Genomic DNA, 14,923 nt, shown 5'->3' with positions numbered 1-14,923 from the left:
GGGGCGCGCACCGGCACTGCCGGCTGCCCGGAGGGGAGGGCGTGGCGCTCGGCGCGGGTGCGCAAGAGACCCTGCCCCTGCCGGCGGCTGAAAGGCGGAGCGGGACCGCCGCCGTCAGTACCTGAGCAGGGCACCGGGACCGGTAACAGTGTGTGTGGCTAAAGCGCTGGGGGCACACTGGAATATCTCTCTGTGGGACACTACGTAATTCTGTTTTTCAACCATAAAAGGAGTAGCTCCACCGAAATGGAGCCTCAAAAAATTCCTCGACACTCGTGCCTGTTCCTCTCCACGGAAATCTTTAGTAAAAGGCGAAAGATTTATACGATCTGAAGAGAAACCAGAGTATGACTCTCAGCGTCCACCCCGCCGCACCGGCCGCCGGCCCCGCGCCCCACAGCTCAGGGCGACCACCTCCCGCCCGCCCCCGGTATCGCGGGCCCCGGCCCGCCCCGGCCCCGCCGCGGCCGCACAAACCAGGCAGACCGAGACAGCCCGGACCGGCGGCGGGAGCCGCGGCGGCGGGCACGGACAGGGTCGCGGTGCGGCCGCGGTGCACCCTGGGTATGCAAAACAGCCGCCGGGTAATGAGGCACATGCTAATGAGGGCCCGCAGCAGCTCCCAGCCGCCGGCCCCAGCCGGGGCGCCCTGCTGTGGTTTAGCCCCAGCCGGCAGCACCGGACAGCCGCTCGCCCACTGCCCCCGCCGTGGGGTGGGGGAAGAGTAAAAGTGACAAACTCGCGGGTTGAGATATAAATACTTTAATCATTGCGATAAAATAATAATACTTTTTAAAATAGTAAGGAAAAGGGAGCAAAAAGAACAGGAAAATAAAAAGCCCAATGGACAGGCGATGCAAAGGAAGCCCGTTGCGCGCCTCCCGCTGCTTCCCACCGCCAGACGGGGCAGCCCCACGGCCAGCGGGGGCTCCGGCCGCCCTCCCCCAGTTGGAGCAGGCCCGGCCTGATGCTACGCGGCGGCTCCAGGTGTTGCTTGTCCTGTAGCGCTGCTACTCGCTGCAGTAAAGGACCACCGGCCGCCGCACGCCTGAGACACCACCACCGTTCTGTCTTTGACCAGCGTAAGGGCAGCTCCACCGAAGTGGAGCCTCAAAAAATTCCCTGACACTCGTGCTTGTTCCCCTCCACGGAAATCTTTAGTAAAAGGCGAAAGATTTATACGATTTGAAGAGAAACCAGAGTATGGCTGCTAGGGCCCCCCGCACATGTACCCACCCCCGGCTGGCGCTCTACAGGTCACGGCGACCCCCGCCGCCCCCAGCTCGATCCCCCGCCGCGCCGGCCGGGCCCCCGACGGCGCACACCGGCACGGCCCCGCGCCAGGACCCGAGCGGCCCCGCGGTAGCGGCGGCGGACATCTTTACCGGGACTACGCCGCCGGCCCGCGGTGCACCCTGGGTATGCAAATGATCCAGAATAGTAATGAGTTGTACGTTAATGAGCCGCCGGGGCCTCGCAGCGCCGAACAGGGCCGCAGCCCGGGTAGCGCGGGGACCCGCTGCGCCCGTGCGGCCCCGCCGCGGGATGCCGGGCCCTGGACCCTGCCCCAGGGCGCCCGGGGGCCGGCGGAGCAGTAAGGACGGACCTGCCGTAGGCAGCGCCCTAACAGCGCTCTCCCCGCCCTCCCGGGACCACCGGCCAGAGCCCGGTGCCGCCGATGCCTCGACAGAGCAGCCCCGGCGCGGACGCACGCTGAGGCCCGGCCCGGCCCGGCCCCGCCCACCGCCGCCGCCGCGTCGCCAGGCAACGGCGCGCGCCCCGCGCTGCCGGCGCGGTGACGTCACTGCCTCGCGAGAGCTCTCCCCGCCAAACCGCCCCGTGAGGCACCGCCCCGCCTCTTTGCGCTAGTGCCGCATCATGGGTGAGTGGGGCAGTCGCGGGGCCCAGCCGCCATCCACTGCCATCTGCTCGCGCGCTGCCGCTGCCCGCCACTGTCCCTTACCGGGTGACAGCAGGGGGTACCGCTAGCCTGCGCTGCCCGCCATTGGGAGCGGCCGCGACGGCGCCGAGCCGCTGGCAGGGGGAGGGTGCCTAGGCCCAACATGGCGACGGTGGGGGGAGGCGCGGGCGGATTCTCATTGCCTTCCTGCGGGTCCCGAGCGTTGGGCTCGCGTTCGGCGTCTTCTGCAGGGAACCCTGCCGACGAGGTGGGACGGCGTTCTGGGGGACCCAGCAGGAGGGGTTGGGGGGTGGCCTTGTAAAAGACTTAGCTGGATGGTGGGGGCTTGTAGGCCACCCGGGAGGTGGGGTGCGCTGGGGAAATGGTCCCTCTGGGGGACCCAGCAGGCTGGGCAGAAGCAGGATTACGTTGGGGTGTCTTGTAAGTACAGGTGGGATGGGGGTCCTTTCCCATACAGGACCTGCCACACCCAGCCGATAGCATGGGCTGTGTGCGGTGATGTGCCTGGCAGCTGGGCTTCTGGCACTGCCCATAGGGTGCTCAGCATACGAAGTATGTTGGCAGGCTGCTTGCCAAAGGGGATGCCCGTCACACAGTGGAGGGAATCTGCTTTGTAGCACTTTGCTGGAAAGGCGGAGGTTAAGGCAGATCTGAGTACCAATGATGAAGCTTTTCTTACTGCTGCATAAGGCTGAGTGTGCACTGTGCGGATACCAACCTTGGAGAGCTGAGGACTCAGAACTGTGCCTAGCTGTGGCCAGGTGGGGTCCATGCTATCCCCTGACCGCACTGCGCTCCCATTCAGGTATCTCCAGGGACAACTGGCATAAGCGTCGCAAGACTGGGGGCAAGAGGAAGCCCTACCACAAGAAGAGGAAGTATGAGTTGGGGCGACCTCCTGCCAACACTAAGGTGGGTGATTTGGGGAGGGTGGTCACTAGCTGTGTCTTTAAACTCTTGATTGCTGGTTGCGTGTGCTTTTGGAGGCTTAAATACATGCCATGTTTTGTGAGTGGTTAAACATCTGTCACTGCTTCTTTAAAAGGTGGAACTTCCCCTGTACCTCTAAAAAGCAGTGACAACATTTTTGCAGTAAGGGGCAATTTGGAGTGATGAAACTTTCACCTTAGGTAGATGCAACAGACCGTTTTGGTCTTTTACCGTATCTGCCAATGCTGGGGTTTGTCATAGTTACACTGACCATGTTGCCTTCGAGGTTAGGGGTTGGCTGGGCTCCTGCAGGAGCTGTGTAGCATTCCAGCACCAGCAACACCCTCCTGTTTGTTTCTGACTGTAGATTGGTCCACGTCGAATTCATACAGTGAGGGTTCGTGGTGGAAATAAGAAGTACCGTGCTCTTCGGTTGGATGTTGGCAACTTCTCCTGGGGATCAGAATGTAAGTGCATTGTAAACCTGGTGGGTTGGAAGGGAAGTCTTTTACAGCTGTGCTAGTCTCTGGTACTGCTGCATTGTAGAGGGATGATGATGCATGTATAGATTTGTAGGCTGGGTTTGAACATCCCAGGGCTTGCAGTCCTGGGTCTGAAGCAGCATGCATAGTGATGATACTTTTGACCTTATGTGGCCTTAGGAGACTTGGTTGTCTGCTAAGTTCACAGTGATTGGATTGTCATAGTTACACTGAGTGACATGCTCGCGTTACGTTTTTACTGGGGTGGGGGCATCTACAGAGGGGTAAAAAACCTAAATACAGATAGTGCTTCCTAAACGGAGCCTTTCTATGTATCGATGAAGACTTAATTATTAAGTTGGGTGATCCTGTACAATAGAGAACAGTGTTGAGGGTTGTTCTGAGAAGGTGTGCCGCTAGGACCATGTTACATTAGCATGTGCAGTTCACTTCATACTTCTGCTTTGCTAAGCAAAAATGGGAAGCACAGAAGCGAGAGGGGAGTCTGTTGTATTTCCCCTGAGCAAGGTGGGTTTTCTTTGAATACAAACGTGAAAACCATGAAACTTGAGCCTGGGCCTGGTCAGCTTTTCTCAGTATGATGGTAAAACCAGCAGTAAGGAAGGTGATGTTTCAAGTGATCAGCATGGTGCAAAGGTGAAAGGACGTGCTTTCTCCTCAGTCATCACAGAGCGTTGTCCATACTGTGAAAAGTGCCGTTACTCATAGGCAGTATTGCAGGAGTGAAGAGGCTGAGCGCACCTTGCAGAACAAGGGTGAGGTACATGAGCAAAGAGGAGAGAACCCATCTTGTGCCTGGCCTTTGCGTACATGGAGGGCTGTGTCTGCAGGGCCGGCCCCTGCTAAACAGTCACATGCTTCAGGTGGGTCCTAAAAGGTGGAAACACCAGGTTCCCCTCTCAGTTTGCTCATAAACCCTCATCCTACAAAAATGGTTTCTAGTATGCATTGCAGAGCAGTCCTGTCCAACACTGCTCGATTCAGTAATTTTAGGAAGTAACACAAATACATACAGGAGGTTGAGCTCTGTGTGCAGTGTTATTTGGCATCTGCTGAGGTATCTTCCAATCCAGAAATTGACTTTTTAGCTTTGCTTAGTCTTACTTGAGATGAGTTCCAGCAAGGCCACAGATCCCAGTTTTTCAGTTGGAGTGAATCAGTTTCCAGGTGTAGGCTTATGTCCTAGCAGCAGAAAGTTGGACTGATGAAAAATAGTTGCACCTCTTAGTTAAATTTAATTCAGTGCCAGGGAGGCTGGAGGACATTTGATGGGGTGATGAGTGTGAGTTGCTGTACTGTGTTCTCAGTTGTCTGATTCCTGTAGGTTTGAGTTCATGCTCTTCTTTTGAAAGGCTGCACTCGCAAAACCAGAATCATCGATGTCGTCTACAATGCTTCCAACAATGAACTGGTGCGGACAAAGACCCTGGTGAAGAACTGCATTGTTCTCGTGGACAGTACCCCGTACCGGCAGTGGTATGAAGCCCACTATGCCTTGCCCCTTGGACGCAAGAAGGGTGCCAAGCTGGTATGTCTGGGATTGTCATTGTCATTTTGACTCCTTGCAGAATCCACCCTGCTAGAGGCAGTTAGCCATCATGAGTGGACAGTGCCTGCCAGAATAGTTTGCGTAGCCTTCAGTGATAGCATGGGCAATCTGGGCCCACCAGTTTGCAGGATGAGTTTGGCTCTGTTACTGGATTGACCCAGTACCACAGAGCTCTGTGAGGCATTGCACCAATTTGTGCGCAAGGACCTACCTGTCAATCTCTTTCGTCTTCTAATGATGATACCTTTGTCCAGTTCTGCTGCTGAAGGGAGAGCGATGACATTTTATGATGCTGAGGAAGACTTGCAGGTCAGGTCCTTATGCCTGGGAATGATTGCTTTGATGAGAAGCTTGTGGATCAGCATGTTTTTAAGTGTCTTTTAAATTATCCAGACCCATTGCCTTTTAATTCATTTGAGATCCAAACCCCAGACTGCTGAAAGGTATTTAAACCCCCATGTGCAGCACTCAGCTTAAGAGTGTCTCCTTGCATTAAAAACAAAGCCCTTCTTATCTGAAGCACTGTGTAGTTCAGAAGCACAGGGAGAGCTCATAACCTGTCTGCCAGGAGTTGCGCCACACCCAAGTGCTCTCATGTCTGGAGAGGGAAAGAGTATTCGCTTCTGTTGGAGGAAGATTAATTCATCAAGGAAACCTTCGCAGTTTCATTTGTCTAAGAGTGCCCTTCCCTAGGGGTGCTGTGCTTTGTTGTCAGCAGTGACCGTAGTTAGCAACATTGCACTTCTTGGCCTCAGAAGTGAAACTCAGCACCTGGTTCTATGGGGATGAGGTATTTGTACCTTTGCCAGGTAGAAATGGGAAATAGTACAGTGCTGAGAATACAGAAGTCATATTAGTGGGGACCACCTGCTCTAACAGAAGGTGGCCATATGTTTAATCTTGTCTTCGCTTATGGTCTTGTTTTTAGACTCCTGAAGAGGAGGAAATCTTGAACAAGAAGCGTTCAAAGAAGATCCAGAAAAAATATGATGAGCGCAAGAAGAATGCCAAGATAGCGAGTATTCTTGAGGAGCAGTTCCAGCAAGGAAAGCTACTTGGTGAGTCCCTGCCAGTGTAATGTGAGTGGGGATAAGGGAGTTGGGGCACAAAGAGGGTGCCAGAGCAGATCTTATTCTTGGTGTTGGGATGGGATCATTGAAAGTTCTACTCGCCTGTGATAAAGCTAACTGCAGGGTGAAAGCAGTGCGGTGTTCTCCGTATCTGCAGGAGTCCCTTCTGGGTCTTAAATGTAAGTTGTTCTTGTAGCTTTTCTGGAGATAGCAGACTTCTGGCAGGAAGGGGAAATTTGTTTCTGGAGCATGGATTGCTACGTGTCCTAGTCAGGCTCCTGGAGTTGATTATTCCTGGTTGGCCTTTGAGAAAAATAATGGGGCTTGAGACTTGCAAAATGAGAGAAGACCCATGGGCTGCACTGTGTGTCAGAAAAATGTCCTACAAACACAACGGCTTTGACCAGTTTTAAGTTCTGGCGAACAGTTCAGTGTTCTGAAGTCTTCTGGTGATGAGACCTTTGTCCAGTTCTGCTACTGAACTTGAGCGATGACAGTTTGGAGATCTGAAGAGGACTTCATAGAGACTCATTCCAGCAGAGCAGGCTCACGAGCACAGTACCCTAGGGGGAGGTACTGAAGCCAGCACGTACCACTGGTGTATCCATTACTAGTAACTTGCTGGTCCGTGCCTTTGCAGAGAGGCTGGATGCAGGGTTTCTTTCAGTTGCTGTATATATGGGGGTAGTGAATTATTAAACTTCTAACTGGATGACTTTTCCTTGCAGCCTGCATTGCCTCTAGACCTGGACAGTGTGGCCGAGCTGATGGCTATGTGTTGGAAGGCAAGGAATTAGAGTTCTACCTGAGGAAGATCAAGGCCCGGAAAGGCAAATGAATGAAAACTATTCTGCTGAGAGAACGAATAAAACCAAGAGTCTACAACAGTAAAGGGTTGTGTGCTCATTTGTGTCTGCAGGGTAGAGGGGGCTTGTGTAGCTCCTCCTGCCTGTAAAATGTGGAGGAAGGAAGAAAGATCTCCTGGAATCCCTGAGTGCTTTTGTGTCTTCAGGCAAGCTCTGACCCTATATGCTCTCAACTAAAACATCTCCCTGGATTCTGGGATGGTGACGTAATGGATCAAGTGGGTGTGGAAAAGAGTTGTCAGACTTGGCTGAGGTGGAGAACTTCCAGTACTTGAAACCTGCAAGCAGGAGGAAGGTGCAAATGCCCACCCCATTTAAGAATCCTGGCTCTTGGGGGGGCTGTCGGGATCTGGCTGGGCACACAGTCCCCCCTTTTCCCATGTGTTAGGTCAGCACGTGCTGCATCTGGAGTTCTGGGGTGAGTCAGTGAGGAAGGGGGCCCTGCTGCTTCAGGAGAGGAGTGTCCAGGGAGCAGCTCTGCAGTGCTGTGTTTTATACTTGGCATTTGTGCCAAGTCTGGCTGAAAACTCCCAGCTCTTACACCTCCAGCCTCTGCAGCTGGTACCTGCTGCTTCCACTTCCTAGATGACACGTGTCCCCATCCTCTGGTTTGGGCCAGCAGTCCCTTTGATCATTGCTGGGTGTTTTCTGCCTGGTGGTACAACTGCCTCCAGTGTCTTGTATCTCCTTTTAACCAAACTTGGCTGCACTGCTTAATGACCAGCTGGTCTTTTGCTGACCTCCTTGGTCTCATTCCAGTGCAAGATAAATTCCTTCTAGCAGAAGGGCCAGGCTGTCATTGTGGTCTGTCCCTTTCGAAAGCTGGGCACAAACTCCAGTGTTCTGCCCCGTCACTTGAGGTGGGATTGGAAAGCTGTGGTGAACAGAAGCTTTTTCAGGATGTTTTGGGGCAGGTGAAGATATTCCTTGGGGCTGCTGGCTGAAGAAAGCCAGCATGATGGATCTCTGCATCCAGTTGCCAAATGGTTTGTGCAGGTATTTGGGGGTGAAGTTGGGAGCCCATCTAAGGGCTGGTCCTGGGGCCAGGCTGGACTTGGGACACGCTGCACAGCTTGCCCCACTTACGTATTTTTACAACAGCCTCATGTATCCATAGGAGCACTCTGGTGCAAGGCAGGCTGCCTGCAGCCCCGGCTTCACAGGGTTTGCTTTTTCTCTGAACTGAAGAACGTGGTCTGTGATCATCTTGCCCTAGGCAGAGGCATGATGAGATCCGTGTTTAGTGTCTTAAAATGCAAACTGCTCCACAAATAGTTTGAGCTCAATAGGTTTTTTTAAAAAAAAAAAAGTTTTTCTTGAGGTGCTCTGCCCTGAGAGCTGTGTGTGGCAGCAGGAGGTGCCAGCGAGCTCAGGTGTGCCTGGGCGGTATGGATTCATCCTGCCTTGCTGGCAGGGAGCCAAGGATGGGCCTGTGCCACAGATGGAGAGACACACGAACCACATCAGAAGGTGGTACCTGCTACCTGGATGGCGCGCGGTTACAGCGTGGTGGTTGTGTGCCTGGCTCTGCGCTCTGCAAACAGCCGTACCCAGCTGGCTGTGGCGCTTGGAGTCCCTGGCAGTGGGACCTGGCCTGGGTGGGACGTTTGCACAAGCACATTCCTTCTCCATAGTGATGTGGGTAAAAACTTCCCTGTTCTCCAGCGACGCCTGCTTTCCAGAGAGGTGGGGCCGGGGCAGTGAAGGGCACTTGAGAGGGATGTGTCACGGCTGCTTCCTCTGTTCTCCCCTCGCCCTCCACAGAGAGCAGTAAGGATTCGGTGTGTTTCTGGGGGACTTTGTACAGGTGGAGGAGAAACTGAGGCTTACAGAGCAAGTGCCAGCTCAGCATCGGAGCAGGAGCTGTAAAACTGGCCCCTGATGAGCAGGATTGCGGCCAATTCATCAATTCATGCTGCTTATAAAGTTACTGCTCTGAAAAACGCAGCTGCCAAGGGCAACAGCCCGTGGGAACGAAAGCAGCACCCATCGCCCACTGGAGCCATGCTGTAGGTGTGACATGGGAACGGGATGGTGGCAGCTGGCTCCCACGGTGGCACAGGCTGTGGGACCTTGTGCAGCTGGGCTGTGGGGTGTGTGGTTTCTGGTCTGGCCCTGGCATAGCCCTGTGGATGTGCACAGGGATTTTACGTGCCTGGGAGGAGGTGAGCTGCCCTGCTGAGCCAGGAAGGGAAGGGCCGGGGCTGGGGTTCTGAGGTGCCAAAGCCTGGTCTAAGGACCTTGCTTACTTCTGCAGGTAGGTGCCAGGGCTGAATTTTAAAAAAAGCTACTTTTTCTATGATGGTGAGCAGCCAGCAGCATAACCCAAGTGAGGTCACTCGTCATCCCGAGTGCTGCTCTTTGCTGCCGAGTGGCTCTCAGCTCCACGCAATATTAGCTTTGGGGTATTTCCACGGGACATAGTCCAGCCCAGAAGATGACCTCCTGGTTACGCTTTAACAGGTCCAGCAGTGCCCAGGAGGGTAGTGGAGGAGGAATGGGGCTGGCTTGCTGGGGGAGATGGGAGTTTTAAAAGGGAGGTAACTGTGGTAAAAGGGAGGCTTGCAGGAAGGGGAATTTTTTAATAGTTCTGCTAATATTCTCAGGGGAAACAGGTCTGAGTGCAGGAACCCTTCTACAGGAGCTGAAAGCACTTTTTTTTTTTTTTTTTTTTCTTTCCTGGCTGTATCACTTGGTCTAATACCCCACAACCATCACTGGTGTCAGTCCTTGGGGCTGTGCACTTTTGGCCTCAGAAGGTGCACACTCCTTGACAAAACCCAAAATGACCCACGTTTTCCATAAATGCGATCCCCCTGCTGTCTCACTGCTGGGGATGATTAGCACTGACAAGGAAGAACCTCAAAGCTGATGTTAGCAGTAACTTTATTAATATTGAGGGCACATTTGGATCACGGTGCTGGTTTTCTGCAAGACTAATGCCCTTGTCCTGTCCCTTGCTTGGGGTCTGGGCTGTCCCCTGTCCCCTGCACTGGGCCATGGGATCAGGGGGTAAGCCTGGCCAGCAGCAAGTCAGTGGCATCATCACACAAATGGGCTGAATCCTGCAGTTTTGGGGTTAACAGCTAGTGTTGAAGGCTGTCTGCCCAATCCCAAACCCACCAGGATCTTTCCATCAACCTGGGGACACATCTTGGCTCAGGTCTCAGGGACAAAAGACCTGGTAATGTCCTGCTCTGGACAGGGGGTCCAAGACGGGTGTCCAGGGACAGGGAGCTTTGTGGCTGGCAGTGGCAGCGCCTGGGATGGGGGCAGCTATTTTGCCCCCAGGAAAGGGGGCTTCTGGGGCAGCCTCAGGGCTCACAGGCCTCCGGCCAGTCAGCACCAATGTTTTCACTGGATGGTGCCTTCACCTGGATCAGCGGCAGCTCCTCCCTCTGTGTTTCAGAGGCCTCCGGTGACCTGGTCCCCACTGGGTGACTGCCAGGAATGGTGGGCTTGCTGGCCCCGCTCTCTTCATCTTCCATCTCCTCCTCGATGCGGGACACTGACTCAGGGTCCTCTGAGCGGTTGGGGCAAGGGGAGGGGAAGCCACCATCTGCCCAGGGACGCCGCAGGTGGGGGTGACCTCGGCTGCCCCGACCGAAGTTTTTGATGCTGATGGCGGGGGATGCAGCAGCGAAGAAGCGGCTGAGCAGAGGTGTCTGGATGCGGGGCATGCTTGGTGAGGCCTCTGCCAGCTGGCTCTGCTCCACGTCCTCGCACATGCTGAGGAGCATGGTGGGGTGACAGGGACAGGCTGCCATCCTCCGCAGGGATGCCCAGCACCTCCATCCCAATGCATTTTCAAGCAGGGAACGGCTCCAGGAGGCTCCAACCCTTCCCCAGCAGCTCATCCATCACCCAGTGCAGCCCCCAAGCCCCACAGGGGCTGGGCAACACACTCCAAGGGCAGATTTGCTGTTTGCTCACCGTAATTGGGCCCAGGGGGGACAAGCCTGCTTGTGCTATTGTCACCCTGAAGCCCTGGCCCCCGTTCCTCCAGCCCCAGGGCTGCACTGCGCACTCACCGCATGTCAAAGGTAGAACCCAGGAATGAGGGCTTCAAGGTCTCAGCAGCTGTGGCCGTGGTGTAGGGCGGCTGAGCCGTGGACTCGTTCCAGTATTTGTCCTTCACAGCAGGAGGCAGGTCCTGGTACATGTCATCCACGGAGAGCAGGGACACCTGGGCACGGCAAAGCCAAGGGACAGGGGTGGCTTTGCAAAGACATGAGTGGGATGGGTGGCTGCAGATCCTCCCCGTGCCAGCCTGGCAGGAGTAGGGCTGGGCTCTGCGAGGGGCCAGGGAGGCTCTGGGACCATCCCCTGGCTGCATTTGGGGTTTTCCTCTTTTGAATGCTTTTCTCAGAGGTGAGGGACTGTGCAGCAGTGCCAGGCTGCTGAGTGTCCCTTGTGGGGGTGCTCACCCTGCCGTGGGGACAGGGACAGAGGGACAAGGTGCAGCCCTGCTTCCTGCATGGGAATCTATTTTGGACAAGGACCTGTGTGGCCAGGAGCAGGGCAGGGGGCCAGGTCCCAGCAGGGCACAGGTCGCACTGCCAGGGGGCAGGAATGTCCCTGTGCGCCAACTGCAGCAGCCCCACACAACACAAGCTTAGAACAGGACCCACCTGCAGGTTCCTGTCTATCAACTTGTTGGTCTCAAAGTCATCATCATCTTCTCCAAAGGGGTTAATGATCTGCTCTGCAACCTGGGGAGGGAGGGGGCCAGGTGAGGCAGTGGAGCAGGGACAGGGACACCTTCCCATGGGGCTCTGCATCCCTTGGTCCACCCATGGGGCACATGAAATGTGCAGACTTGGAGCTCTGTGGTGCCCCAGTGTGGGAGCTGTGCCCAGAGGACGTGTCCCCAGGGAAAACTAGCAGTGGCGTGGTTGGTGCCATGCCCTGGGCCAGCCAGCCCCTCAGCCCAGGGTGGTGCTCAGGGCCACCTGGCCACCCTCAGCCCATAAAGAAAAGCCCAGCTGCCTGGCCATGTCTCACCTTCAGCCAGCCGGTGTAGAAGAAGAACTGGAGCAGGGTGGAGAGGGGTACGTACATGTCTAGGTCCCCCTCCTGCCCTGGCTCCAGCGGCTCCAGGAACTGCCGCCCGATGAGGCAGAAGGCGAAGAAGGAGTAGACGGCGATGGTGACCACCTGCCGGGAGTGCGGGTCAGCTGTCAGTGAGGGTGGCAGCCGAAGGGGACGCTCAGCACAGGAGCAGCAAGGATGCGAGAGGCTTGGCCAGTCACTGATGTTCTTGCAGGCTTAAGGCCAAACCCCACCGCCCAGGCTCCTGCACATCCCTGCAGGGCTGTGAACCATCGGCTGTGCCAGATCCGGCACCAGATTCAATGGGGGAGTAAAGTGCTTTAAGTGCTCCTCATCAGAGTGGAGGTGAGGAGGCTGCAGGGCTCCTCTGCCGTCATGGGATGGAAGGAGCTGGGATCTGGGCTTGTTGGGCCCATGGGGTGCATGGGTACCCACCTGCGTGTACACCAGGGGGATGCTGATCCAGTCGTAATGGAACAACATGCTGCACTTGGCCCGGTAGAGATTCAGCTCCTGGGCAGAGAGGACAAGGATGGGTGGCCAGGGCTTTGCATGACACCCCCCCCCCAGCAACCCCTGGTCCCCTCCATGCACACAGTGCTGACTCACGTCCATGAGCAGGCGGAGGGCCACATCATCACGGATGCGGCCATCCCCCCTTGCCTGGGCCGCCAGGTTGGTGAACCAGACGCAGGGGATCCAGTACTTGTTGAAGTCGGAGTGGAGGCTCTCAAACTTCTTGCACTCATCCTGCGTCATGAAGCCTGCGGTGGGGCAGAGGCTCAGTGCCACAGCCCCCATGTCTGTGCGGGAGAGCCCTTCTGGGGACTGCGCCCAGCCGGGACACAGCATGTTTCCAGGTGAAACTACAGCCCCAGGAGACAGGCTCTGGGCAGAGGGGATGTGGGGCTCTTTGGAGGTGAACATCTGTGCAAGGATGCGATGCTATGTTTGGGGCAGTTTGGGACAGGGATGCTTGCAAGGATCCTGGCCCCCAGCACACCCTCCTGGTGACGGACACATCTGTGGCCCCCAACTCTCACCCCACGTTGCGAGCCATCACCCCTAGAGTTTAGCTCCTCACCTGCTTCCACCACATGGTCCATGGTGGGGAAGCGCTTAAGCACCCTGGTGCTGACAGAGCGCAGGATGAGGACCGCCGACAGGTTGGCGTAACGGATGAGGGTGCGCCGCAGGATCCGGCCCCTCTCATCCTTGCCATGGACATTGCTGGAGATGACACACATGAGCTGGTCGGGCAGGGGGATGCTGGTGTACTGGGCCCACCACCGGTTCACGATCAGGGTGACATAAAAACCTGCACCAAGAGACGGTGTGTGTGGGGCTCAGAGCGGCTGGGCAGGGGGTCGAGTTGAGGATGGGCCCTTGCCAGAAGAGCTGCCACATTACCAGGGGTGACAGGTTTCTCTGTGACCGGGAGAGAAAGTGCACGTTGTGCTTCCCATTGGGCTGCCCTCCCTAGGGATGGAGGTGGGGATGTCCCTGGCTCTTCCCTGTCCTGGGCATGGGTGGCACAGGGCAGGACAGGCATCTCTTGTAGGTAAGATGCCCCTTTCCTGGGCATGGGGAGGAGGGTGCAGAGCGGGCCAGGGAAATCACAGCCTCCCACTGGCATCCCCATGGTCAGGGAGCCGCATTTGGTGGGTCTGGGGGCCAAATGCCATGCCTGGGGCACCAGGCTCCTCCAGCCCCCATCCGATGGTGTCTAAGTGATGTTTTGGCATGGGGTCAGGACGGACAGTGGGGGCATCCTCAAGTTGCCAGCACCAGGGAGAGCAGGGGACCCCAGCTCCTGGGTTCAGGGGAGGGACGCGTACCTAGGACGAATGACATGGGGATGAGGTCTGTGGAGCGGTTGCAGTATTGAGCCACTTTGGTATAGAGGCGCTTCTGCTCCTCGGTCAGCAGCTGCCTGCAACAGACGTGCAGCAGGGTCAGGGACATGCAGTGGGGACAGGGACCCGCAATGGGGCCAGGGTGAGCAGTAGGACTGGGGCGCTGCCTCTGACCTCCACAAAAAGCCATTGCCCGATTCCTGTTTTCCCTGCCTACTCCCACCCTCCCTGGGGGAGTCCCCTGGACTTGTCCCCTCCCCACAGAGACCCCAGTCCATGACTGATGGGGCATCTCTGCACAGCCCAGTGGGTCAGCAGGGAAGGACACAGCTGGTGGTGACACACCAACCCTGCTCACCGGTAGATGAAGCTGAGCGCAGCATACAGCACCATGAAGACGATGAACTCCTTGTACAGCAGCTTGTAGATGCTGCCTTTCCAGCGGAACAGCAGCTTGGAGAAACCTCCAAAACGGGAGTTGGCAACTTCCAGCGTGTAGGAGATGGTCATCGTGGCTCAGCCCTACACCTTTGTGGAAAAATCCTTCCCTCACTGACTGGGGAGAGCTGCGGTTCCCACCGTGGCCCAGGCTGCGGGGTCTGGGGACACGCACTTGCTCCCACGCCAAGCGCTACACCCCATGCAGCCGCCCTGCCCTCCCCACGCCTGCCACAGCCACCGCCGGCTCCCTGCCGGCTCCCCCGTGTCCTGCCCGTGCTTCTTCCCCTAAATACCCCAGCAGTGGCCTGTGCACCTGAGCCCTCCCCGTGATGAATTGGGGCTGTCAGAGGCAGGGAACAGGGAACTCCAGGTCGGTCACACCTCCCTGCCACCAGCCACAGCTGGAGATTTCAGTGGGAGCTGCGGGTGCCAGAACCGGGGCTGGGCAGGACCCGGTGGGGCGGTTTGAGTCGTCCCCCTTTGCAGCCATGGTGGCTGAACTTCGGCTCTGTGGGAAGGAGGGGAAAGGATGGAGGCTTGCATCGCTCCGGGCAGCCCTGGGAATAGGACCCTGGCGTGCACAGGCAGAGCCGGCACCCAGGGAGGGCTGCGGGATATTTCTGGAGCACGGGTGAAAAATGTCCCCGTCAGTCCCCAAGCCCTGGCTGCCAGCAGCAGGCAGTGCCGGCGGCCATGGGCTGGGCTGCAGCCCCTGGGGATGGCTGGCTGAGCCGT

General features: G+C 56.7%; 2 protein-coding genes and 7 non-coding genes across 9 annotated transcripts; 6 read left to right on the top strand and 3 right to left on the bottom strand.

Annotated features, from left to right (window-relative positions):
* Positions 1 to 234: 234 nt before the first annotated feature.
* Positions 235 to 349, bottom strand: LOC119155888. Its single transcript, XR_005106895.1, has one exon. It is a non-coding gene; the product is annotated as a U5 spliceosomal RNA (small nuclear RNA).
* A 741-nt stretch (positions 350 to 1,090) lies between these two features.
* LOC119155879 lies at positions 1,091 to 1,205 on the bottom strand. Its single transcript, XR_005106887.1, has one exon. It is a non-coding gene; the product is annotated as a U5 spliceosomal RNA (small nuclear RNA).
* Positions 1,206 to 1,774: 569 nt separating this feature from the next.
* On the top strand, positions 1,775 to 6,860 carry RPS8 (ribosomal protein S8). The gene is made up of 6 exons (XM_037404218.1): positions 1,775 to 1,882; positions 2,727 to 2,833; positions 3,219 to 3,318; positions 4,707 to 4,882; positions 5,832 to 5,961; positions 6,702 to 6,860. The coding sequence occupies exons 1-6, from the start codon at positions 1,879 to 1,881 to the stop codon at positions 6,809 to 6,811; spliced, it is 627 nt and encodes a 208-aa protein (XP_037260115.1). The 5' UTR covers positions 1,775 to 1,878; the 3' UTR covers positions 6,812 to 6,860.
* On the top strand, positions 2,573 to 2,659 carry LOC119155872. The gene has a single exon (XR_005106880.1). It is a non-coding gene; the product is annotated as a small nucleolar RNA SNORD55/SNORD39 (small nucleolar RNA).
* On the top strand, positions 3,024 to 3,127 carry LOC119155875. The gene has a single exon (XR_005106883.1). It is a non-coding gene; the product is annotated as a small nucleolar RNA SNORD46 (small nucleolar RNA).
* On the top strand, positions 5,132 to 5,204 carry LOC119155873. The gene has a single exon (XR_005106881.1). It is a non-coding gene; the product is annotated as a small nucleolar RNA SNORD38 (small nucleolar RNA).
* On the top strand, positions 6,417 to 6,488 carry LOC119155874. The gene has a single exon (XR_005106882.1). It is a non-coding gene; the product is annotated as a small nucleolar RNA SNORD38 (small nucleolar RNA).
* Positions 6,861 to 7,543: 683 nt separating the features above from the next.
* LOC119155885 lies at positions 7,544 to 7,673 on the top strand. The gene has a single exon (XR_005106892.1). It is a non-coding gene; the product is annotated as a small nucleolar RNA SNORA35 (small nucleolar RNA).
* A 2,480-nt stretch (positions 7,674 to 10,153) lies between these two features.
* BEST4 (bestrophin 4) lies at positions 10,154 to 14,257 on the bottom strand. The gene is made up of 9 exons (XM_037404946.1): positions 14,106 to 14,257; positions 13,730 to 13,824; positions 12,976 to 13,209; positions 12,501 to 12,655; positions 12,327 to 12,404; positions 11,844 to 11,996; positions 11,471 to 11,551; positions 10,871 to 11,025; positions 10,154 to 10,568 (listed from the first exon to the last, which is right to left on the bottom strand). The coding sequence occupies exons 1-9, from the start codon at positions 14,255 to 14,257 to the stop codon at positions 10,154 to 10,156; spliced, it is 1,518 nt and encodes a 505-aa protein (XP_037260843.1).
* Between the last annotated feature and the right edge of the window lie 666 nt (positions 14,258 to 14,923).

The sequence above is a fragment of the Falco rusticolus genome, chromosome 11 (assembly GCF_015220075.1).
Source record: "Falco rusticolus isolate bFalRus1 chromosome 11, bFalRus1.pri, whole genome shotgun sequence".
Lineage (NCBI taxonomy): Eukaryota > Metazoa > Chordata > Aves > Falconiformes > Falconidae > Falco > Falco rusticolus.
The sequence above is the reverse complement of the archived record's forward strand: the minus strand, read 5'-3'. Positions and strand labels throughout refer to the sequence as shown.